At 36.5% G+C, this 24680-nt stretch overlaps 1 protein-coding gene across 1 annotated transcript in view; it reads left to right on the top strand.

Annotated features, from left to right (window-relative positions):
• The first annotated feature begins 1690 nt into the window (after positions 1-1690).
• Positions 1691-24680, top strand: part of LOC107083856 (otogelin-like) — a 77180-nt gene continuing 54190 nt past the window's right edge. The window contains exons 1-15 of the mRNA XM_015373359.1: positions 1691-1835; positions 2007-2064; positions 2552-2609; positions 5502-7593; positions 9388-9489; positions 10220-10377; positions 13873-13994; positions 14077-14285; positions 14427-14557; positions 14663-14769; positions 16267-16376; positions 16623-16748; positions 19761-19869; positions 20219-20265; positions 22411-22556. Of these exons, the coding sequence (XP_015228845.1) occupies positions 1754-1835; positions 2007-2064; positions 2552-2609; positions 5502-7593; positions 9388-9489; positions 10220-10377; positions 13873-13994; positions 14077-14285; positions 14427-14557; positions 14663-14769; positions 16267-16376; positions 16623-16748; positions 19761-19869; positions 20219-20265; positions 22411-22556 (3657 nt within the window). The 5' untranslated portion in view covers positions 1691-1753. The remainder of the gene's footprint in view (positions 1836-2006; positions 2065-2551; positions 2610-5501; positions 7594-9387; positions 9490-10219; positions 10378-13872; positions 13995-14076; positions 14286-14426; positions 14558-14662; positions 14770-16266; positions 16377-16622; positions 16749-19760; positions 19870-20218; positions 20266-22410; positions 22557-24680) is intronic.

The following is a 24680-nucleotide window of genomic DNA, read 5'->3' as shown; positions in this document are numbered from 1 at the left end:
TTTTTGTTCCTTTGCACACTGCAACTTGCATGTTTACCTGCTTTAACACACTGGATTTAACTTGCGAAATGCTGAATTTGTCTTTAGATAATCTATTCAAATCCGGTTATAACAAGGACTTAGATGAAACATGCAGGTTTGATAAACTCTAAATTACAGGAAATTAATTAGAACCAAGTGCAACATAGAGATGAATTTGGAAGAAAAATGGGTTGCAGTGACCCTTGGTAAATCAGACTTATCTACATCATATAGATTGGTTTTATTACTGAAATATTAAAACAATCACTTGAGTTCAACATGTTTTTTGTCTGCTAATATGGGTTTACTATCTTCCCAACAATGCTTTTTATATTTTCTCTTGAAATGCAAACACACAATCAGACTTTAGTAAGTTGATGTTGAAAGTTGATGAAGGTACGAAATAAATCTATGTTTACAAGATTAAAAGGCAGAATACTTCTCAGTCTCTTTTTAATGTTGCCGCCAGATTTTCTCATTCCTCTCTGCACCCTGGCTGCTCTGCTCAGGTCCTTTTCATTTATGAAAGCAGACACCTCCTGGCTCGGCCACACAATGCCTGAGAGGTCTCTAAGGGCTTCAGTCAGTCAAAGGCCTTTTTACCTAGACAGGCAGACAGACTGACCGTCACAGGAAGTGTTTCCTCTGTCGAAATCCACACTTTCACATGCAAATGCAGGTCTTTGCCCCCGCTGACACTGAGGTCACGCTGGTAATATTATAAGCGTAACTTCTGAGGTTTCTGTTACCATTTAGACCTTAAAAGGGTCAAGTCAGATGGAACGTCATCAAACAAAAAAGGAAAGACAATAATGCTTGAAAATACGACATACCTAAACTTTGCCATATTGGTTGCACAGGTTCTGGGTGGTTTGGGTGAGCAATTGTTTAAGAAACAGATAAAATAACAGATAAAAAAAATCCACGGCTTCCAAAAAATATATGTATTTAGCAGATAATCAATTTTATTATTTACCATAGTTATTATAGTTATTTGTTTTTTTATTTTTTTTTATTTCATTTACTTACCTTAGAAAAAGAGAAATTTTATTTGAAACATCTTTTATGTGTAAAAAAAAAATATATAGGGGCCAACAGTATTATTTACATTTTAAAAATACCTGACCCAAATGCAAAATTAGATGTTGAAATGTATCTGTCTGTCTGTTTTATTTCATAATTAACTTAACCATTTAGACATATTTTTAATAAATGTCTGGAAAACTGAATATGTAATAGATCCGTGTAGTTTAATGATAAATGTTAAGGTTTTATTTACATTTATTTGTATGTGGTTTTATGGCACTATAGTCCCAGATACTTTATTCAACAATCAGATGAATTTCCAGTTGAATTATTGCATTAAGTGTTAATTAATTGACCACTAGGTGGCACTGCCGCTCATTCTAAGCACATAAAAAGAATAGCTGAGATAATTTTGAACTTTGTAAAGAGTTTATTAGTAAGGTTATAGAAACAAATAAACACATCGTATAATAAAGTGATATTTTTGAACGCAGATGACATTTTCCATCATGGTTGTTTGATAACTGCAGGTCAGACTTGGCCCCGCCCACGCGCGCATATATTATGTTAATGAGCAGGTGCAGCGGCTCTTGAGGCGCGCGGCGGGCCGCTCATGCAGGAGCCGATGGAGCGCCGTGTGGAGTCCAGTCGGAGGGTTTTTACCAGGTGATGCTGTCCAAACCCGACTGATCTACTGACCGGATCAATGGATCCCGATTTATTCCTACGCAGCTGGAAGAGGCTGTTTCATTCATTAATAACTGTGTGTGTGATCCTCATTTATCAAGGTGAGTCTCACCTGCAGCTGGAAGCAGCGACTGAAAAATATAAAAATTAAAATCTGTGAACTCAAGCCGCATCTCAGTATATTTTTGAATATAAAATTATCTTTTTAAAACTATTTTTTCTTTTATTTATGCCTCGTAGTAGATAATGATGTTTTTTTTTTTCTATTTCAGCGCATCTTTCCAGAGGTATTGAGGGAGTGAACGTTTCAAACTGGGATGTTTTAAATAAGTAAGTTGTTCAATAAAAAAAATACTTGAAATCCCTTTTGATGTTGGTAAATTAAATTCTTTTTATTGTTTTTTAGGGGTTTTATTTACTAATCATTTCACAGTGGCAGTCTAATAGCTTTATGTCATATTTTAAAATTTAATTGTTGGAAAAAATGTCTTTTCCTTTTTGTTTCTAGTGATATCTAAAAGAAAATCTTAATACAGAAAATGTAGAATCTTGAAAGCGGAGAGTATAACTAACATTTTTTCACCATTTTATAATCCATTCATTGATTGAGCTGTTGGTTGAACAAAAACACCCACCCACATAAACCCCCTAAAATAACTTAAAACCCTGTCTAGCATTTGCTGTTTTTTTTTTTGTTTTGTTTACTGCATGGAGGGGATGGTTCCACCACCATGGGTTGGTGGTGGGTTTCTGTTGTCTGAAGAAGGGGGATTCTTCAGCAATAGGAACAAACCTCTCCTTGTTCTCTCTGTCCCAGCAGCGGGAGCAGCAGGATAAAGCATCAGAAATGGGACACCGCTTCCCATGGAGGGCAGGTAGGCTGCTGCATTGATCACTGATGCTGATGGAGTTTCTTGGAGCAGCAAACACACAGATCACAGAGAAATCAGGATTGCTCTACTCTTTGGATCATTTCTGATAAGAATGTCGCTCTTCCCCATTTAGCTAAACATATTCTTTTAATACACTCAGCTAAGGTTAAGCAATATTTAGAGTTTAAACATACAAATATGATATCATTTTTTATTGTTAATATTTACAATAATGTTAAAATTTAAGTTCAACATTGAACATTGGCCTGCAGACGTATTTCTCTTTTTCTGCATTTTGTTGATATATAAACCACACAAATTAGTACATTGAGTTATTTGTTAATAACACCAATCAGTTTGAAGTATCATGGAAAGTAAATGATACATAGTTAGAATTTGTTTTTACTTTTAAAATTGTAAAAATGTAAAGTTGCATTTGTATTGTTTACTCTAATCCCCTACAAAAAATCCTGTACAACTTGTAGCACTCAGAACTTATTTAGTAAAGTTCACCTACATGTGATGTAACCTCAACTTAGATGCAACTCTTCAGTAAAGGCCTCTTAGGTTTGTTGCAGAACATTAGCAACAGCCATCAGCATCTAGAACTTGTTGAAGTAAGCTCTATAAAATGAGTTAAAAAAAGCATTTTAGAATCAAGATAAATTGAGGTAGAGAAAAAACATAGCGCTGTTCAACACATATTGAACATAAAGGATGGAAATGACAGGCCTTCCAAAATAAGGACATCAACCTAGTCTGTCTGTTGAGGCAAAAAGAGGATAATGAGGGAAGGAACCAGGTTGGCAATTATGACTAGAGGGGATTCAGAGATCCAGAGTTCAGGTAGAAGAACCTGTTTACAGTATAACTGTTATTCTAAAAAAGTAAATATAAAAAAACAATCCACTGGACTTTGTTTCCAGGTTTGAAGACATTTCTCTTCCCATCCAGGAAGCTTTTTTTTTTTTTTTTTACTATGACCTGGATGATTGAGAATCTTTACCAGAATCTTTACCAGTATAACTATTAGTTGATTACCAAGTGCTACTGTATATATGTCTGATACTGATCAGTAAATGTATGATCATCATGGAAGAGGGACCAGATGCTGGCATGAAAAATTATAAGCAAAGGATTTTGTAGACCCTTGAGGTCCCTATATAGCCTTTCATTTGATAAAGTTTTAGAATTATATGTGATTTTAAATATTTATACAACACTGTTGTTTTAATAGCCTCATTGGGCTGCAGCTAAGGTAAGATATGTTGACAAAAATACTAAACAACATTCATTTCCGGATTCTAAATGGGATGTGCTGCAATAATGATCATGGTAGTACCACAATATTCTTGGGATGTTTTTTTTATCACTAAAAGTAGCAGAAACTAGAGTTGCTAAAGAAGATGGATGGAGCAAAAACTAATCATGGAGAAGATGTTCACTTAAAAAAAAAATATTAAAAAAGGAATTTGGAGTGAGAATTGAATGATTTAATTTAAAGCATGACATCAGTGGAACAGAAACTTTTGACCCTTTTTTGAAAATTTTTTAGATGCAAACTTCAAAATGAAATTAAAAGGGGATTCTACAAATTGATTACTCAAAGTTAAATAATACAAATACACACAGTGCTTTTCTGATTTGTTATTTGTAAAACATTTACAGATCATACATTATTTTTCATCCACTTCATCATCTATAAAACATTGAATTTACTAATCAGACCCTGCCTCGCCTGACAACACGTCACTGATTAATGTACAAAGTCTTTTTACTGTAAATACATAATTTAAAATGTTATATATATTACTTGTGTTGGGCACTATAAAGGATGTTAAGAGTAAACATGTCATGATGCTGAAGTAGAGTTATTCCCCAGATACATTTGTTCCTTACCAGCTCACATGTGAATGTGTCCCAACAGGATTATTCAGTAGCTGCTCTGTTGTCTCTCTTTTCCTCCATCTGAGCCTTTATCTGGTCTCCCTTTTGTCTGGCCTCCCCTCGGCACAAGGAGACATGAGAATCAAGTCCAAACTATGGGAGCTCATAAATGAAGAATACAACTAGTTGCAACTGGTTTCAAGTTAAAAGCACATTTTTACTCATCACTACCATGTGTCTGCTCTGTTTTCAGATCACTGATACTGATCAGTGATTAATAATTTGTGGTCATGCTCCCACCTTAGCCCTCTACCATCTGCTTTGTTCATGCTCATTGAGATGAAAGCTCCTTTTTAGGGCTCGAGTATCGAAGGAGGCTCAAATTGTTGAAACAAGGTGGTCCAGTGGTTAATGAAAGCCATTTAACCAAAAATCTTTCCAATCTGATTTCATGATACTTTGCATTTCTAACTTTTGATCATTTTAATGCAAAGATATTTTTATTATATTTCTGGAGGTAGTTCTTATATGACAGCTCTTGATCGAGGTTGTTTACAAGCTGGGACCTGATTGAGGTTTCAAGCATAGAATAATTCAACATGCCAAAAGCATCCCATGATTACAAATTTCAAATGAACAGACATCAAACATCTAATTATGCCACAAAATGGAGAGCGAGTCTCAGATAACCTGGATGAAAAAAGCTGTTTCACAAAGAATCAACAACAAAGGCTTCCTATTTCAAGCATTCTCTGTCCTAAACCATCTTTCTTCCATCCTCTCTGCTCCCAGTTGGTGACAAAACTCAGAGAGGTATTTTTTTTACCAAGCATAAATCTGTTATAAAGTAGAGGAGATATTTGACAGATAATATTTGTTTCCAGTATTTCTTTGAGATCTTATTGACAAAATTAATTCAATCATTAAAAACTTTACTATATAACTTGTGACCAAATGTCAGCAATTATTACATGTAACAGCTACTGATTAAGTCTCTCTCCTTTCAAGGACCTCCATTCAGCCACTTCTTTAGAAACAAACACCTCTGCCTCGAGGGAATCACTGGTTGTGTCCAATCTGACCTCTGTCAGGATAGACAGGATACAAAATGATTCATGGAATCAAAGCACCGACCGATCATCTTTACCCATGGGGGAATCTGGTCAAACATCATCAAAGACAATAACCGGTAACCAAGATGAAGAAAATTATATAGAAAATAACACTAAGACTGGAAAATCAAGCCGACCCCAAACCAGCACAGTGCCAACCAAACAACCAGCAATCACTCAGTTACCTGTCAACACATTCTCACCTGATCCATCCTCACGCAGAACTACCCCACCCAAACAATCTGATCTGTCAGCTGTTGCAACAGACAGTAAGTCGGACGTTAACCCATTACCCCCCACTCAGCAAAGCATTGAAGCAGCATCAATGAGCCAAGCAACTGACTCAGTCCTGTCCCAAACCAACTCTGCTTCTACTAGTCAATCAACAAAAAACTCCCAGTCCCAAGACACTGTTGGACAAGCCAGCCAATCAGGACATACCACAGAAAATACTAATCCCTCCCTAAGCAGCACAATTTCCGCAATTCTACCGTCAACAAAATCTTCATCATCCAGCCATCTAAAAGTCACTCCAGTACCATTGTTTGAAAAATGGTCTTCAACAGCATCAGGCAGCCAAATGACTGAGACAGCTCAGTCAGATGAATCCCAAACTGATCTAGTTTCCAGTAGCCAATCGGAAACAACCAGCCAGTCAACAAAAACTTTGGCAAGCTTCACAAAAGATACTATTAAATCAAAAAGCAGCACAACCTTGTCTAATGAAGCAACTATTGAGAATGTAATAACAGGCTTATCTAAGGTTAACGATTCATCATTGACCCAACAACTGACAACTAATAAATCATCTGGCCAACTGTCAAGCCCCAACGTGATTTCTAAACAAACAAAATCCACTGTTGCATCAATTAATCAAACATCTGAAATTACGGAAAAACAGCTACAAAACTGGACAAATAAAGAAAGCGAAACACCTACTAACATGACACCAATCAACAAGGTGCACAACAAAGAGGGACCATTCAGCCAGCCACTATCCACCAAACCATCAGGCAATCAACCACCCATCACAACCACCCCAAACAATGACTCAGGAGCTTCAAGCAATCTAACAAACCCGATACCAAACAATGCTGCATTAGACAATAGAGAAATAACAACTGCAACAACAGCAAGAGGAAAAACTTCTAGCAGGGCAGCAATGGACAACCAGGCCATAGAGAAACTAAGAGAAACCAGCCAGTTACCAACCACTATAGCCCTATCTCCATCCACACCAGCAATGTCCAAATTGTCTGAAAGTATAACACCATCCAGACCAAGGCCAACTAAGGCAACAGACCTCAAACAGACTCCATTACGGCACAGTGCAACTGTACCAAATGAACTTGCGAAGAAGACAAAACACTCCAGCCAACAAGTAGAGAGTACAACATTAGCCCAAAAGAAGTCTGGTAGCTCCCCTAAAGAAAAACAAATACCTGCTAAACAAGTGTCCAAAAAATCTGCACCTAAAAATACTGGATCTAATCCTTCACCAATAAACACAGCAAAGTCTGGACAATCCCTGAAACAGACAGAACCTGTCAGCCAGTCACCAGTTGGTAGATTACCTCCCAGGATTTCTTTTTCAGTGGATAGTACAACAAAATCAACCCATTTGCCATCCAGCCAAATGCAACTGAGCCTCTTTAGAACTTCATCAAACTTAACAAGCCAGCCCTTCCTCACAACATTTTCTAATCAATCTCCAGCTACCATAGTTTCAACTGAACCTCCAGTGACAAGTTCAGCGGCTTCACATATTACATCTCACAACCTGATATCAAACAATCATACCCAGCTTAATTTGACAAACACAAACCAGTCACCTAATGGGTCTTCATCACCGCAGTTGGCGACTGGATTAACAATATCAGGAAATTCAGTCAGTGAAGCCCTTTCATCTGATGATCGTCCAGTCAATGTCTCGCAGCTCACAAGACAGGCAAAGGAAGCCCTGAAGTCATCCAAGCGTAGAATTCCAGGTAAGATTACAAAGATTTAGAAGAAAGAAATGTCTGTTTGCACATTTATTGGTATTGACCTTGTTCAGTTGCATACTGCTATGATTTCTTGATTCCACTATTTTTTAACAAATAATACATGTTTAGTATTTCTTCTTATTTTGTATATTTAACCTTACTGCAGATTTCTACTCTCGCTATTTAAAAACATTCTTGGCCTTTGTGTGTATCTGCATGCTTACATTTCCTATACATTTGCTGCTGAAATACATGCATGTCTCCATGATGAGACAAAAAGTATTTTCTTCTATTGTTTTCCATTGTCCCTTTTACTGCTAATGATTGGGTAGGATGTGGCACAAAGTGCACTGCGGGTTTCTGCTATTTTTATTTTGTTTGTTTTCATTTTTCCTTTTAAACTTGTTTGAGGTCAAAATTTATAACTGTTTATATTCAATATTCCTTTGCATCTTAAAAAATGACAAATACAATTTCCTAAAATAATTACCCTAAAATGTATAAATATTAATTAAAATCCAATTTCCTCCACTACTACCTAAACTGCTACCTGATAGAAGTTTGTGTGGTATTTCTTTAATCTTATAATTAGAGATGCATGGATCCAATTTTTTCTGATCCAGTCCAATATCGATATCTAGGCTAAGCATATTGGCTGATATCCGATACCGATCCAACTTAACTGTTGAATAAATGAACAACATATCTTACCATGGGAGTGAAGGTTAGGTAAAAAAAGATACAAATACAAATTCAAATATATCAATGTACTTTTTATTATTTATGAACAAATAAGCAGCGAAAAGAAAGAAATAACAGCTCCATGTAAAATGAACTGGATTGAATCTTCAATCTGATCGTTGATATACGATTAATATTAAATAAGTTGATATTGGAGCCGATATCCGATCCAGGTATTGGTACATCTCTACTTATGTAAGACATTTCTAGCAGACTAACTTTTAACTGTAATATTTACAAAAATAAATATTTCTGAGAAAAATATTAGAACAACAAATTGCTAAATATCTTTGATGCGTTTAGGTGTATTGTTTTATCTTTATTTAACCAAAGAAACTGGAAGATAATTGTCAAGAAAATAGAGATAAATATTTAATATAAACATTAAGTTTATCAAGTTCTATAAAAAAATAAGGGGCATTAGATATATAGGATAATATGGGCTAGGTATTTAATCATTTATGCCTTAGACCTAAACAGCGACCAGCTGTATATTTTGTAACTATATTTCTATAACAGAAAACATTTTAATTTTCAACATTGCAAAGCCTTTTAAACAACATATATAGAGTTTTCAATTTCAGTGACAGACGAAGCAATAGTGTAATCTTGCACTCAGACAGGACAGAAGGAAAAAAAACTATTATCTGATGGGTCAGCCTAAAGTGATCTCTACTATCCATTGAATAATACCTGTCCTTTTATGCATGTTGTGCTTGACTGGCTAGGAAACCAGATTAACATATAGCATATGGTGTTTATGTAAGTTGAGGGCCCATCTTTGCTGGCTGGGGATGTATTCATCGTACAGAATGTTAACTGATGCTCAACAAGTCTAAACAGATGGGATCAAGATTGTAGAGAGGGATTTTTCTTCTTTTTTGACCAAAGTATTATAGGTAGTATAAGTAGTTTATCTGTTTAAAATTGAAGAACTTTCTTGGAGAGAATATAAAATGCAGTACAAAACTTGAAATAAAAGAAAATGGGAACATAATGCCCTTAAAATGTTCGTATGGCTGCATGATAATTACAATGTTTTGCTTTTTCTCTCAGGGGAGCCATGTGAGTATCCCTGCCTCAATGGAGGACAGTGCATTTTATCAGAGTCATGTGACTGCAGCTTGTTTCAGGCCACTGGGCACAGATGTCAGACAGGTAACCTCAAACATACAGATCATACAAACTTCTCCAAAATCTCTTAATTCAAGTAAATTTATCTTCAGCTTAACAGAGTCACACAAAACAATGGTTTAATCCTGGAATACATAGGAAGTAGGTCTTTCATGTTTTTATAAAGAATGTTTACTAAATACCAACCCTTATGCTGTCTGTTTACAAGCTGGGACTCTCATATACCAGATATTTAACTTTCCCTAGTTGGGGAGTCATGGTATTATGAAATTAAAGCTGTTCAGCAAAACATAATTTTAGTGAAAACATCACAATATCATCGGCATAAGAGGTCTTCTTAGTGCTCTGCTTGAATCAAATGTTTGGAAACAAAATGGTTTTGTGTTGATTTTTTAAAGATTACATGTGAGGCAATATTGTTAAAAGAAAATATACTCTTTTCTGTTTATTTTTGATAAAAAAACAAATAGATACAGTCAAAATATAACTTATTGGAATAACAGAGCAGCTTGCTGTCAATTTCACTGAATAACAATGGCATGGGTGCTTGGTACCTTGTTGAATCTGTCCTTAAATTTCAGCCTATGAAGATAAGAGAACATTTTGAAATGTATACTTTTGTGCTATGATACTGTTTTTAAAGTCAGTGCAGTTTTATGTCATATAACAATTTTACCCAGTTATCCCAGGATTTTCTCTGCTCTTATAAATTAAGGAGGGATCTCATTTTACTTTTATATTTTTATGTCCCCAGTTCCAAATCTTGGCTTTGAGAGGGAGATGACCTGTAGGACTTGGGGCCAGTACAACTTTGAGACCTTTGATGGTCTCTACTTCTACTTCCCTGGCAGATGCACGTATACACTCCTTAGGGACTGTGAAGAAACCACGCAAGCAAGCATCGTTGTCCAGGTTAGTACAGACTAAACAAGTCTACTGTTTTTGAAAAGCTCAGTGTTTTCATGCATTGCACTCCTTAAGCCGGGGAGGCTTTCGACAAGCTTTTCAGTAAGGTTTGGATTCTGCGAGTATCAATCCCAGCCTGAGGAAAGATTGTCCTTAAGTTGATTCAAAGGGTAATTAGAGTCAATTACGTTTAAATACCGCAATTTGACAGAATTCCTCGAAGCTAAGTGGAACAGAAAAGAGCTTTGTTTCTATAAAAGGCAGTAGATACTGTACCTTTGCCTGGGAAAACTTGAAGATGTACATATTATGAGCATGACTTTTAATAATTACAGAACATGTCATTTTAACAAGTAAAAGCACAAATAAAACACACAAATAAAAGCCTCATGACACACATTTAGGACGTATGTTCTTCCAGGTAGACAAACCAGCGCTTTTGAAAGTATCACAAAATTCAAAACTGTTTATAAGCTTTCATTTTGAAACTGAGCATTTGATTTCGTGGTAATGGTAAAAATCCTAAAAATTTAGATTTGTCCCACTCTTTATGTCTGGATCTGCCATTTTATTTATAAATGGCTTGATAACAAACATCATCTAGCTGTGTATGTAGGATACATGTTAGCTGAGAGTTTAGAAAATACATTTTATCCATTTTTTTATTAGAAGTTTGGCTCCTCTGTATTTATAACAATGTTGGATGCTTATATATAAGAACAAACAATTCAGTCATGTTCTCTTACGTCCCTTTTCCACTATTTGGTCTGGGTATACTCAACCCCACCAAATTCTAAATGTTTATATTACTTCATTCAGTACCAATAGGCTTCTATTTGCGACAGAAAAAAAGGACACATGGATTAAGCAGTCTGTGTGAATGAGGGATCATAGATTTGTTAGCGAACAATAATGAACAAACAGCTTCTTGAAGGATGGGAACACAGCTGACAGTCCAGAAAGAAAGTTGTGAAGTTTTAAGTTGGTTTAACTTATAGAATAGAGTGGAAATTTTCTGCTGTTGTGTGACAGTAGGAAAATTCAAGCATGTCTAAATAGGCAAATGAAAGCATATGGGTACTATAAAAACAAGACTATAATAGAGCAAAATCCCAACATCTTTCATAATTTGTAAGAAAAAAAAATTCTTTTTCAATTTTTTTAAGAGGTGATCTGGTTAGATGACACTTAAATGTTACTTTTACGCCAACCACATACAAAATGGTGTGTAACCAACACCATGCATCACCCTGAATACGCATAAGATAAAACAGGCCAAGACTAGAAGAAAAAAATTAGAGGCAGCCAAAACCATGAAATTGGTATGCCACCTTCCATCAGGACAACAACCCTAAACCAGAACTAAAATTTAAATGGTCCGGACAAAGCATGTCAATGCATTAATTATTATGGCGAACTTAAGCTGGGCGTAGACTGTGTGATTTTTTCTATCGTTGCATGCAGCTACTGCTCACACTGTACGAAGGGTTTAGTCGTACAGTGTGAGTTCACAGCTCACGATGTATGTGCAGCACGACGCTCTCATGCGATCTACCTGCTCACACTGTACGACCAGAAAACCACGTCGGACTCAGCTCCGCAGTAAGATGGAGCTGCTCTGACTCGTCGATCCGGAAGCCAAACAAATAGAAGGGGAATATTAAGCTCACTAGAGTGAAATGCTCTGCCTTGGTAATTTGTGCAAATTTTTGCTGAAAGCCCTAAAAAGAAAAAGGCAACAACGTATTTGGACAAAGACACGGCTACAAACGTGGCTACTACGGTCTGTCAATTTTACAGAAGGAACTCATTTTCACTCATTGCATCCTTGCCATGCTGCTGTGTTTACATCTGAGAGGAAGAAGAAAAAGAAGAATCCTTGTTTGCGCATGCCCACTGAGCGATTTGTCCACGACGGATCGTGAGGTCGGGAGAAAATCAAACATGTTTGATTTTCTCCCGACCTCACGATTCCTGATTGGGAGGTGGTCGTGAGAGGCTGTTCGCCGCTCGTTCCCCCCTGTAAACTACACGACTCACGACGCACGATCAGGCTGAGAGTCGGCCAGATCAAAAGATTCACGCATGACTGCAAAATAGCCCCCCGAAAATCGCACAGTGTAAGCCCGGCTTTAGTGATTAAACCCGCTTCCTATAAATAATGACACTGTCCAGCCAATCAAACTTGTCTCTAAAAATAAGTGCCTACAACACTTCCATACAACACATTATTGAATTGAATATGATAAAAATGGTAAACTACTTTGTGTTGTTCCTTCAAATTAAATAGCTTTAAGTAAAAAATTAAAGAGTTGTAAATACCTTTGCAGATATACTACTGTAGAGTAAATCCTATTAGAAAAGACTAGAAAATACAATAAAAGTTCTGATGTCCTTTACCTTTAGATTACCTTGTGTATGAATTACGTTATCAGAATAATTTTGCATTAACTCTGGCCATAGATAATATCCATTTAAACATTTTCAATTTCAATTCAATTTCAGTTAAACACATTTCATTAAAGTTTCTTTGACTTTAATAGTCAAATACCATAAATGGACTGAAATAAAAACTAAAACGAACAAGCAACCAAGTTTACAGCACTAGGAGGTCCCTGTTGCTCTTTAGATAAAAATCGTCATCGCTCATGTACAGTAAACCAAAGGCTAAATTAAGTTGCTATTATTGTGGCTGTTCTGTGATAAATGTTAAGAGAGATAGAATGCATTTCAGGTGCAGGATAATTTCTCTGCTTATCCCTGTTGTACATATAATCTGAGATGGCCAATTTCTAAATACTATGCCATTGTGATATTATTGCTAAATATTAGGATACTTTCAGCTGCAAAAAGTACCTCATTTGTGCTTCTAACAGCCTGTGACCTTTGACTTCTACAGTGCTGTCTGTGGTCACTCCAGGAAGACTCTGTCAATAACCTTAAAACTGTATGGACAAACTGCTAGTTCATTACCTTGGAATAAAGTATCAGACACCTACCTTTATAACACTTCTTTGCAGTTTTATTATCACACAGACTGATGCTGCTATGAAGATATGTCCACAATATATCACGAAGCTCTGGATAGAGGAAATGGAGAGATAGACTTTAGATTACTTTTGCTTTTTTGCATAAAGAAAGTAAGGTTAGCTGGATAATTTTTCTAGTGTGCAGGTTCTATTGACTTAAAAATTGAATTCAGTTTCATCAAGTTCGGTAATCCTGTGCTTAGTTCAAGATCATGTAAAACAAAAAAACGGCAGAGTGATAATAATCTTTAAAAAGTAAATACCACTTATTTCAATGCATTTGTGCACAACTGCATACTCCTAATACTTACTTAAGAAATCTTCCTACACCAGTGGAGGACTGTGATTCAAATAATGCTTGCAGCAGCATTGCAGGCGTTTCTAAAGCCAAGAATTTGTCCATCATTTGACATTACATGCTTTTAGCTAATGGATAGATCATTTTATTCATCCTGAATCTGTATGTGAACAGGTCCATAATGACCCAGACTGCAGCTCTGCGCCCTACACCTGTCAGCGGTCTGTTAGTGTCTTTCTCCCATGGGAAGGCGAGATACGATTGTATGCCACCAGCACCACATTCAAAGGCCAAAGGTTAGTAGTATACCCAATGCCTGCTATCCATGTGCTTTACTTTTATACTTCAGGTATTAAAATCAGCCCACTGTCTGTTTAGTCTGCAGCTGCCTCATCGCATCCACGACCTGCAGCTGGAGCAGATTTCCCAGTATGTGGTGGTGACGCAGCAGTTGGGTTTCACCTTGGCCTGGGAGGGACAGAGTGGCTCAGTCTACATTAAACTCAGCCCAGAGTTTGTGGGCCGAACTTGCGGCCTGTGTGGCAACTTTAATGCAGACGTTCAGGATGACCTGAAGACGAGCTACGGTGAGACAGTTTGTTTCGTTATGGGAGTTATATCAACTGTTAATTAATAGACCTAATACAAAGAGAGTATTTTTTTATGCTTTTATTACCCTTAAAAACAAAGATAACACCAGTCCCTTAAAGAGTTCCCCTGCCTTTCAGGTGTGCTAAGCCAGAATGTAGAGATGTTTGGGAACAGCTGGATGGAGATGGAGCCCCACCAGGGCAGATGTACCCAGGTTCCGACTGACTTCTTATCGCCTTGTGCTCTTGTTGATACTCAAATCCTTCTGGTGAGACAATAATAATAGTAATACTTATAGCTACTGGAACAAAGCCAGATACATTTAAAAGTGTCATCTGGAGAAACTTCTTTGTTTGATTCTGCTTGGCTCCAGAAAGTGGAGGAGGTTTGCGCAATGCTGTTGGAGCCACCTTTCCAAAGCTGTCACGACTTTGTGAGCCCTCTGTCCTACATGGCCAGCTGCTCCAACGACCTCTGCAAGTAAGAAGAACTATTCCAATCTATCCTGTTTAAATAATTTTACTATATCCAACTGGCAACTCAGGCCTTTGACCATATAATTCATATTTCAAACTGTAATTATCCACATTATCTACAATTTAAAGTAATACTGCGTAACATTTAACACAAGAATTAGCTGAATTTGAGAATTGTATATACTGTACTATACCTTCCTTAGAGGGTCAAATCTGTCACTGAATGAGTCATGTGAACAAGAGTGCTGATTGGGGATAGTCTGAGCCCCCTTTAAGCATGAAAGCGAACACTAAAAAGTTATTGTAAGGCAACAAAAAGGTATGACACCTGATCAGACTTATTGTTTGGTTCTCTGATCTTGGATGTGATGAATGTGGCATTTTCTACTTTTTCCAAATAACCCAATAAGTTCTCAGTCTGCTGGCCCACAGTGGTCTGCTGTCAAATTACAAAACACTGAGGCAGACTATGCAATTGGTGCCATTTTTTTAGTGGTAAAAGTGTTACAGTGCTGCTTTAGAAGCCATAATACAAATTAAGGGCATCAATAATAACTGTAAAATCATAGAACCGAAATGTTCAATCAGTGTCTGTAAATCTAGTTTTAGAATACAATGTGTTTCTGCACCACAATGAGTATGAATATTCAAATAATTACAACAACTGAAAAAGTTTTCTGAGACGATACATATGAACACAAATTAGAACTCAGAATTGATTTTTTGTGATCAAAACAAAAAATACACCCCAGTTAAAGTTTTTTTTTTAATATCCCTTTGAGCAAAACAGCCTTTTTGAGCATTTTCCTCATTTGATATTTGACCCTTGTTCTGGAGTGTATTTACTTTATTTAATTTTCAGTCGGTATGAGGTCCGAGCGATTAATAAGCTTTCCAGAAGCTTCCAGTTAGCTTGTTTTACCTATCCCAGAACATGTTGTGGATATGTGATTGTTTATAATCCGCGTTCCAGTTTCACACTGTAAAGTGTCCTCGTTGAACCCATATGTTAAATTGAGCAGAGCAATCTAGATGATCCTCTTTTTATTTATCACTATATTCCCATGTGTATAATGAGCTTGCTGGTAAGCAATACACAATTGGGTGTTCAACTATACATGATTCAAACCAAAAAACACTGGTGCAAGAATAGATCACATTATAATGTTACTATTTAGCATCCGGAACCTTGTTAAGAATGTCTAAGTTATAGTTTATTGCTTAATTTCATTTCATTGTGAAATATTACATTTGTTTTAGATATTTTCTAAAATAATACACATTTAGTCCCAGTCATCTGCTCCAACAACTACAGCCACCACAGTGATTTGTTGTCTCAAGAATAACTTCCCCAGTAAAAACTTTTTGTTTACAGCAATGCAGGCTGTTTGAGTTGTTATTTTCAGCTGCAGTCGGATCAGCCCGCTGAACCAGGTTGTGTAACCACACGTTTCCTTGCTTCGCTCGAACAGTCCTTTTCTGTCTTTTCCCTTCGATAAAGGTCGGGTCCCAGCGGAGATGTGGTATGCCAGGTGTTCAGCGAATACGCTCGAGCCTGCGCCCATGCTGACCACCCACTGCACAACTGGAGGCAGCACATTCCTCAGTGTGGTACGCTGTTTTTGCATTATACCAAGAAGCAAAAAAGTGAAGCTGTTGCAGTGTAAAATGTAGTTTTGTAGTTGGTTGCTAACCTTTTTAACATAAAGTAGTGGGTTGAAAAGTTTGTATTGCCCAGCTGGTTTGTTCTTTTGGATTTATTTAGAAAAAAAATCAATAGCAGCTCATTTTATTTCACTGTTTCAATGTGACAGGTTAAAAAGTATATAATCTCTTGTGTTTACTTTCTGTGACCAGTGAAGCAGTGTCCTTTGGGGCTGCAGTACAGAGAATGCATCAGCTGCTGCCCCGAATCCTGTAACCTGGAGCGAACATGCATAGATAGCAAACTGGCCTGCTTAGATGGATGCTACTGTCCTGAAGGTAAATCCTTAAATCCTTTATTTAATCCTCTGGAACAAAAAACATGTAGCACCATCTTTTAGTAAAACCCCTTTTTTAAAATTTACTATAAAACAAAAGTAATGTACTAATGTTACAAGGCTCACTGCAAGCATACATATTTGAAAACTCTATACCTCCCTTCTAATGACTCAGAATTTTTCAAAGTGGTCACTTTTTTATTAGGGTTTTTGAACTTTTTTTTCCAGAACAAATGCATGCAGTGCTTGCTTTTCTATTATTTTTTGTGTCATGTGCCTTGATATTTTTTGAACATACTTGCTTTATTTATACCTATTCTACCTAATCTTGCTTTTATTCAATTTCATTTTAACCTTTTAACTGTCATTTGGTGCCTCCAAATTTGCTGTCTCATACTGCCAAAAATAAGCATCAGTGCTTTTATTTGGCAGGCTAGACCCTCACAAGGGTTAGATAACAGCAGCTGATTTAATTAATGTTTTATCAAGCATTTAAAAATAGTTTTGGGCAATGTTGTTGCGGTCATTTAAGTAAAAGGGAGTCTTGTACCATGAGTTTACAGATTTGTGCCTCAGCAGCTCCTGCTGGTCATTGTTCCTGTTTTACAGCAAAAACATGAGAGTAAGAAAGAAAGTGCTTTGTGTATATTTACCAGGGATGGACAAAGTACCCAACAGTAGTAACTAAGTAAAAGTATTGATGCTCATAGTGAAATCTTACTGAACTGCAAGTTACTCTGTAATACATCTACTCAAGTTAAAGTATTGAAGTACTCACTTTTAAAAACATTTAAGTATTCAAAAGTACATACATTCAAAAGTACTTAAGTATTCAAAAACACAAATAAAATGTTCTAATATTAGTACATTTCTGTGTAATTTTCAGAGCGATTTCAAAGAACCTTGTAACTTTCAGAAACCACCTGATATATTAATGCATAAAATCACCTGCTACAAATTCTACACCACTTGTAAAGAACTTTACCATAAATCTTCCACAAAAAATAAGGACACATATTTTGATTATTATTTCTTATTTAAAAAGAAACAAAAAAGAAAACAGGAGTGTCTTGATTCTTGTCACGTTATCACTATGGAAAAGAGGTTTAGGGGGAGTGGCGGCCTAGTGGTTACGGCATAGGGCTTGGAACCCTGGGGTTGTGAGTTAAAAACCCAACCCTAACATTATTTATTTAATATTGTTTAAGGTTGAATCTATTACTGCAAAGAAACTGCAACACATCCTACTCAACAACTTGGCCACATGGAAAAAAATAACCTTGATAAAATTGATAAACTACAAATAATATCACATTTTTGGAATGTGATGTAAATCTCTAAAACAGTTGTTTTCAAAATTCAATCCTGGGGTGCCCCCATGGACATACATCAAAATTAACTTCCATATACACATATTAAATTAAACTCTTCTATATAATATACTGAAAACGTGCATAAATACTAGTGAAAAGGTTTCACATAAACTAGTGAAAACAATTACCCCTTATATAACCTACTCAAAAGCACTCATACAAAGAGGTGAGAACTGTTCATATAAACTGGTAAAAAGCTTTACCTTTCATATACACTACTAAAAAGTGGGTTATATAAGAGGTAAATGTTTTCACTTGTTTATTTGAGAGCTTTTCACTAGTGTTTATGCACATTTTTCAGTATTAATATTAATAGTATAATCTGCCATGTTAAAATTGCATTTCAAGAAAGACAAAAAGCAACAGCAGATTTCAAAGCTAAGCTGAGCCAAATGGAACAAGGAACTATGTAGCAGCCTCCTGGAAATGGAGTGGGGTAAAAAAGTACAATACTTGACTTTAAAATGTAGTGGAGTGAAAATTATAAGTACCACCCCCCCATAATGACTCAAGTAAGGTAAAGATGCTCAAAAAATGTACTTAGGTACAGTTATAAAGTAAGTCTACTTTTTTTACTTTTCACCACTGATATTTACTATGACAAGACCACGTGTACAGAGGTCACCTGTTTGCACCTTATCAACATAGCTGATCGCTTGTAGGTGTAAAACGGTATTTAAACATACATGCAATGAACCAATTAGTACAAGTAGAGGCCATAAACATATGTTGTTTGGAGTTAAGCGAGTACCTAACGGCTTATGGAGATGCAAAAACGAAGAGAAGTCCAGGATTAAGTGTGAAAAAAAAATGCAAAATATTATTTGATCCCAGGAGGGATTGGACGTAAGTAGAGCTTAGAATACAATATAAATTTTTGACTTTACTGAAGCTTTTTCTCATACCCATTTTTGAACCTGCTGCCTTGGTTCTGGAACCATACAGTAGCATTTATATTATTTCATGCAGAAAACTCCCAGGTTTAATCATCATTCAAGCATTTTGGTTTGGCCTCTCTCCAATCACCCTTGATTTTACTGTCTTATACATATTAGAATGTCAAAAAAGTAAACCTAGATTTAGATTATCTCTGAATAAGCAACATAACTCCCAGGAGCATTGCTACTAAAATATAGCTCTATAGCAAGACAACTCAGCCAATAGGACTAAGGCTGATGTTTCATGCACAACTAACTGCTGTGATGAAAGTGCCCAGAAAAATATTAAATGCCATTAAATTCTGCTAAAAAGGGTAAACATTACACCTTTTTTATTTACTCAGGTCTCTGGGAGGTCCTTACTTGACCCATCTGTATTAAAAGACTGGGAGCATAACTTTATAGGTTCACTGATCCAATTAAATGTTATGGTAGGCTATCCTAGTTTTGTTGCAACATCACAAACTACATCACTATTATTTGATAACAATAATAAGAAATAGTTCAGCTGTCTATGTTTAAAACACAGCCCTTATAAATTGTTTATTGGAAGAGAATATGTAAACATGAATCCCAGGTTTTAGACTTTAACATCATCCTAAATGCGGTGCTACTCACCCCAAAATGTTTGCTTTTTGTGCCATTTCATAATTTGAATTCCTAATGTTAAAAAAAAACAAAACTGCCACTTATCTGTCACAGGTCTAATTTATGAGGATGGAAGTTGTGTGGCACCAGCTGACTGTCCCTGTGAGTACCACGGCATGTTTTATCCGTCTGGACAAACACTGCAGGAGGAGTGCAACAACTGGTGAGCATATGTTAGCTGAGTACTGCATTAAATCCGCAAAGTCTTTTTTTACAGTCTCTTTGAAATAATAAAATTTAAGAAATGGTATGTTTATGTTTCATTATTTTATTTTACAGTTTTTTCCCTCCTTAACACCTTCTTTTTCTAGACGGACACCTTGTTAAGTTTACATTTTACTGCTGCATACAAAATCTGATCTTTTTTTTAATGGTTGCATTCAGTTCCTTTAATCTCCTCAGATCTGACCGCCTGTGCTCGGTGTGTCCAGTTTCTCCCAGTAATCCTGCTATTAGCTCAGCCTTTCATGTAGCCCAGAACCACCTGTGGATTTCTCTGCTTTCTGTTTCAGCACATGTGTGGGTGGAGTGTGGAACTGCACTGACAACAGCTGCCCAGGTCTGTGCCTTTCCTCTGTGGGTTTATTTTACTTTAACTGCATGTGATTACATAGATTAGGATCCAAATGTATGGGATTAGACAAGAAAAACTGTTTTTTCATAGTCTGTAAAGAAATATATCTCTTTTAATGGTCTGCTGCTCCTGATTGAGGACATTTTTGATAGGGAGTAGAGCGTTGTACAGACAGATGAATACAAGCATTTTTTTATATTTAAAATGCAAGATAAAGAAAAAAACAATCTCTTAAACCAGTGTTTTAGGATAAGGTAATATATCTCAAGGGAGCAGGTACATAGGAACTCACATTTTAGTTTTAATTTCACAAAACCCTGGAAAAAAGGGCTCAAATGGAGAGCACATTAAAAGGCATTGTACTTGGTCCATACATGTAATAATAGTCCCTTAGTGAGAGGCCGCCAAAATCTAAAAGATATTTATTTTAAGAGGTAAATTTCTGTATGTCGAAATACACATCTTTCAGAGTGAGTAAAAAAAAAAAAAAAAAAAAAAAAAAAACAAAAACAAAATACAAATACCAATAGGTGTACAAATATTAAGAAAAATTATAATAGATTATAATTAGGTCTCTAGCTAAAACTTCAGTAATTTTAAGGAGAAATGACAGAACTAAACTAACCTGAAATCCTCATTAGAGATTAAAAATATATTTGTGTTATTACCAAAGGTATCAATGCTTTAAATTTGCAATTTTGAACATATTGGAAAGGGTTCTGCAAGTGATATTGTGCTAATATCAACAACTGATGTTTATTTCCATCTTTTGCTATTTGTGCAGCAAAGGAAAGGGGTTGGGTCATGTGTTATTTATTTTGGTTATGACAGCGACACTTAAGCTGTGTTTCCCTAAAGGGTAATTTTCCTTCATGATGTCGTACAGGTAAGGAAATATATATAAAACTGGTAAATAATGGTCATCAGCCTTCACAGCTATATTAATGTCAGCCAAAAATGTCAATATCACTACATCCATAATTTTCAGTTTCAATTTTTTTTGTTTCTTCTTCTAAGATCATAAAGAGCAAAACTAGAGCCACTTTAGTGCATGAAATTGATTACAATGGTGATTCCCAGCTTTTATGAGGCACAGAGGGACAGGAGGTCCAACGCACTATTTCTTTTCAGATAGGAAAACAGAGAAAGTAATAAAGTATATAAAAAGGTTTTAACTTGTGAGTAACAGAGCCTTCCACTGGACTAAAGGTGAGATATGTCAGGTTTGTGTGTTCCAACAATGCTGAATATAATAGGATTCTGGCTAATTTGACAGAGAAATCCAAAAGATATTCTGATTAAAAGTTTACAAAAATTATGTTTGAAATATTCTTATGGAGCAGAAATAAGTTTAAACCAAAACACAAGCAAAACATTACACAGTTTTTAGATCTATAGTCAGATACATCATCACTTGTCTCAAAGTGAAATTTCACTGCAAATCTAAATATGAATTAATTGAGTCAAATTTTTGCTTTCTCTTGCAAATGTAGGACTTTATATTGTGAATCAATAAAAAAATTTTTCTTTGAGATGTGGATATTCATGTACTAGATTTGGGAAAATGCATCAGAGGCAAAACATTTAATTAACTGCTTCATCTTTCATTCAGATGTCAAACATTGTATTTAATAACAATGCACCTGCGGAAGGTTTTAAGTCAGTAACAATCAGTAACTTAATACCAACTGTTACCAAACCTGAAACATTCAGAGAACAAGAATGAAACAGACAGGTTGAAAAGTTGTCTTCATGTCAAATAATGCCTTCAAGCTAAAAAATAAGTAACAGATGTTCACAAAATATTGAATCTCTGTTATCAATGCAAAGTCAATTACAGTCCAATAAAAGAAGTTTTCCACCTTAAAAAGTTCTGTCTATTTTTACTGTTTTTCTGGTTTAAATGTTTCTGATCATTAATGGTAATTATCAGCCAAAGATAACATGAATGAATGCATAAGGCTTTTTCTATTGATGATTAAATATATAAAAGAAAATAATTCAAACCAACACTGTATTTAGCAATATAATCCAATCCTCTCCTACATGGTATACCTGCATAGCTGTACAGATGCAAAATTGAGTATTTAGTCGAAAAAAACCAAACAAAAACAATTTGTTGCTTTACAGGCGAATGCTCGGTGACGGGCGATATGTATTTTCAGTCATTTGATGGCCGGATCTTCAGCTTCCCTGCGACATGTCAGTACGTCCTCGCCAAAAGTCGTAACTCAGGAAAATTTACCGTCACCATCCAGAACGCCCCCTGTGGAGCCGTGAGTTGCTTCTAACATGTTTATTTTTCTTTCAGTCTTTTATTGTGGCTTCTGGAGTCAAACTGTTCTGTTGGCTCGGATTGCAGTTTTAGCCAATTTGTCTGTCATGTAGATCATATCAAAATTTAAGTGGCCAGTGATTCCTGCTGAGTTGAAGGGTTTTTTGTTGGAGAAATGCGCTGCAACTGCAGGAGCAGACAATGAACAAGAAAAGTGACAAAAGAGAAGGGCTTCTTCTCCTTTTCTGCCATCCCTCAGTTTCCCAGCAGAGAGAGACGGAGGGGGCGAATGGAGGTGAGGGGGGTGAGATATAAGATGTCCCACTCATCAGAGCAGAGGCCCCAGACCTCTAACAGCCAACTGAGCTGGATTACCTTATCTGGCCCGACTGACAGAGCTGTGGATGGCTTTGTAGTAAGAGGGAGAGTGAGGGGGCAGAGAGAAGATTATGCAGGAGAAATGGGATCTGAATGATGGGAAGAGAAGGAAAAATTAGGGAGGTGTGTGCTGAAAACCTTCGCTCTTGGAGCTGTGCCACTTATGAAAGAAACGATTCATCGAGGCAGATTGTTAGCTGTCAGCGATACAGGCTGCCTCACTCCTGAAAACATAATAATTTGCTCAAACTGTCACAGATTCTGTTTATCTTGATCTGTTTTCTGCTTCACGCCAGTAATGCAGAAAGATTATAACTTACAACATATGATTAGATATGAAATATTAAGGATAGTTAAAAAAAAAATCGAACACATTTTTTTTACTTGAGAGGATTCTGCAACCTCTGCGATAGATTGGGGTACACCCTGGACACCTGCTTGTCACCTGTAGACAGCTAGAGATAGGCACCAGCAACCATCCCGACCTGAGCTGAGAGAAAGCTTGTAAATGGATGGACGGGTGTGGCAACCTTTTAGATGCTACAGGTTAATCATCTTCCTCTTTAAGCAGAATTGTTAACCCTTTTCCGTCTAGCACTTCTTTTTTTGGAGCATAAGTACTGTTAGCTGTATTTTCATAATTCATGTGTGTGCTTGTTCAACCCTAATATTATCTACTTGTTACATGTTAAGGTTAATGTTTTCCCAAGAACTTTATTTAATTCAAATAGTTCTTCTGTCAGGATAAAAAGTAATAATTTTCCTTATGTATGTAAAAAAAGATTTGGGAATCAAATGGGAGCATGCTGACAGAGTGCATTATTCTTAACAGATAGCTCTGTCACTGTACTGTGTTGTCCTGGATCTAAGAATACTGATTAATATATTGATATGGTGGAGCCAGTGAAGTCTCCTCATGAACAAAACAGTGGCGGTTTCTCATTGAATGCTAGGGAGACTAAGCCTCTTGTCAGGACTCAGAACGTTGAACCCAGAATTCCGGCAGGCAGACTGAAATGATTTATAAAAGTGTTTATTGACTGTCAGCGGGTCAGCATCTAGGACTAAATAGCCGGAACCTCTGTAGAGTGGAAAACACAGGTTAGTGACCACGTAACTCTGACAGAGGACAGTAACGAGCGTGTGAGTCACTAACCTAATTATAAAGTTCAGTCTGAGCCCAGAGGAAGGGGTGGAATCTAGCCGTATGATTTTCCACAGCACGTGGCGGACGCTACACAGAAAGTTCCAGGAGACAAAACCAAGAGGGCTGCAGAGCCAACTGATGAGCAGAAGACAGCAGATGAGGAAGAGCAGGAGTTTACAGAATGAGAAGCCAAAGCTGGAGTCGATGAGGTAGCAGAAGTCCAGGCCAGAAGATCAGAGATCAGAAGAGGTACTATAGGGAAATCCAAGCCAGAGTGGAATGAACCAGTAATCCAGTCATCAGTGCCAAGATCAGGACACCTCTGCTGTAAATTAAATAAAGTAAATGGTGAAATACACATTTGTGAACTCCATAAATTGAGTAATTTAACTGCAATAGATATACACTAAAAGATGCTTGATTTCCCGAGTATGTTGCACATTAATCAGCTGTTGAGCCAGCTACTGGATGCAATCTGCCTTCTGCTCTGAAGAACCAGGACACTACCTGTTAGTATCTTGGAGAAATCTCCATTAAGGATTGAGCCTATTGAGGCAAGTAGCAAGAAGGAAGGCCCTTATTGGATAACATGCAAAAATA

Source organism: Cyprinodon variegatus, unplaced genomic scaffold (genome assembly GCF_000732505.1).
Source record: "Cyprinodon variegatus isolate N-32 unplaced genomic scaffold, C_variegatus-1.0 Scaffold86, whole genome shotgun sequence".
Classification (NCBI taxonomy): domain Eukaryota; kingdom Metazoa; phylum Chordata; class Actinopteri; order Cyprinodontiformes; family Cyprinodontidae; genus Cyprinodon; species Cyprinodon variegatus.
This window is presented reverse-complemented; position numbering and strand designations above follow the sequence as displayed.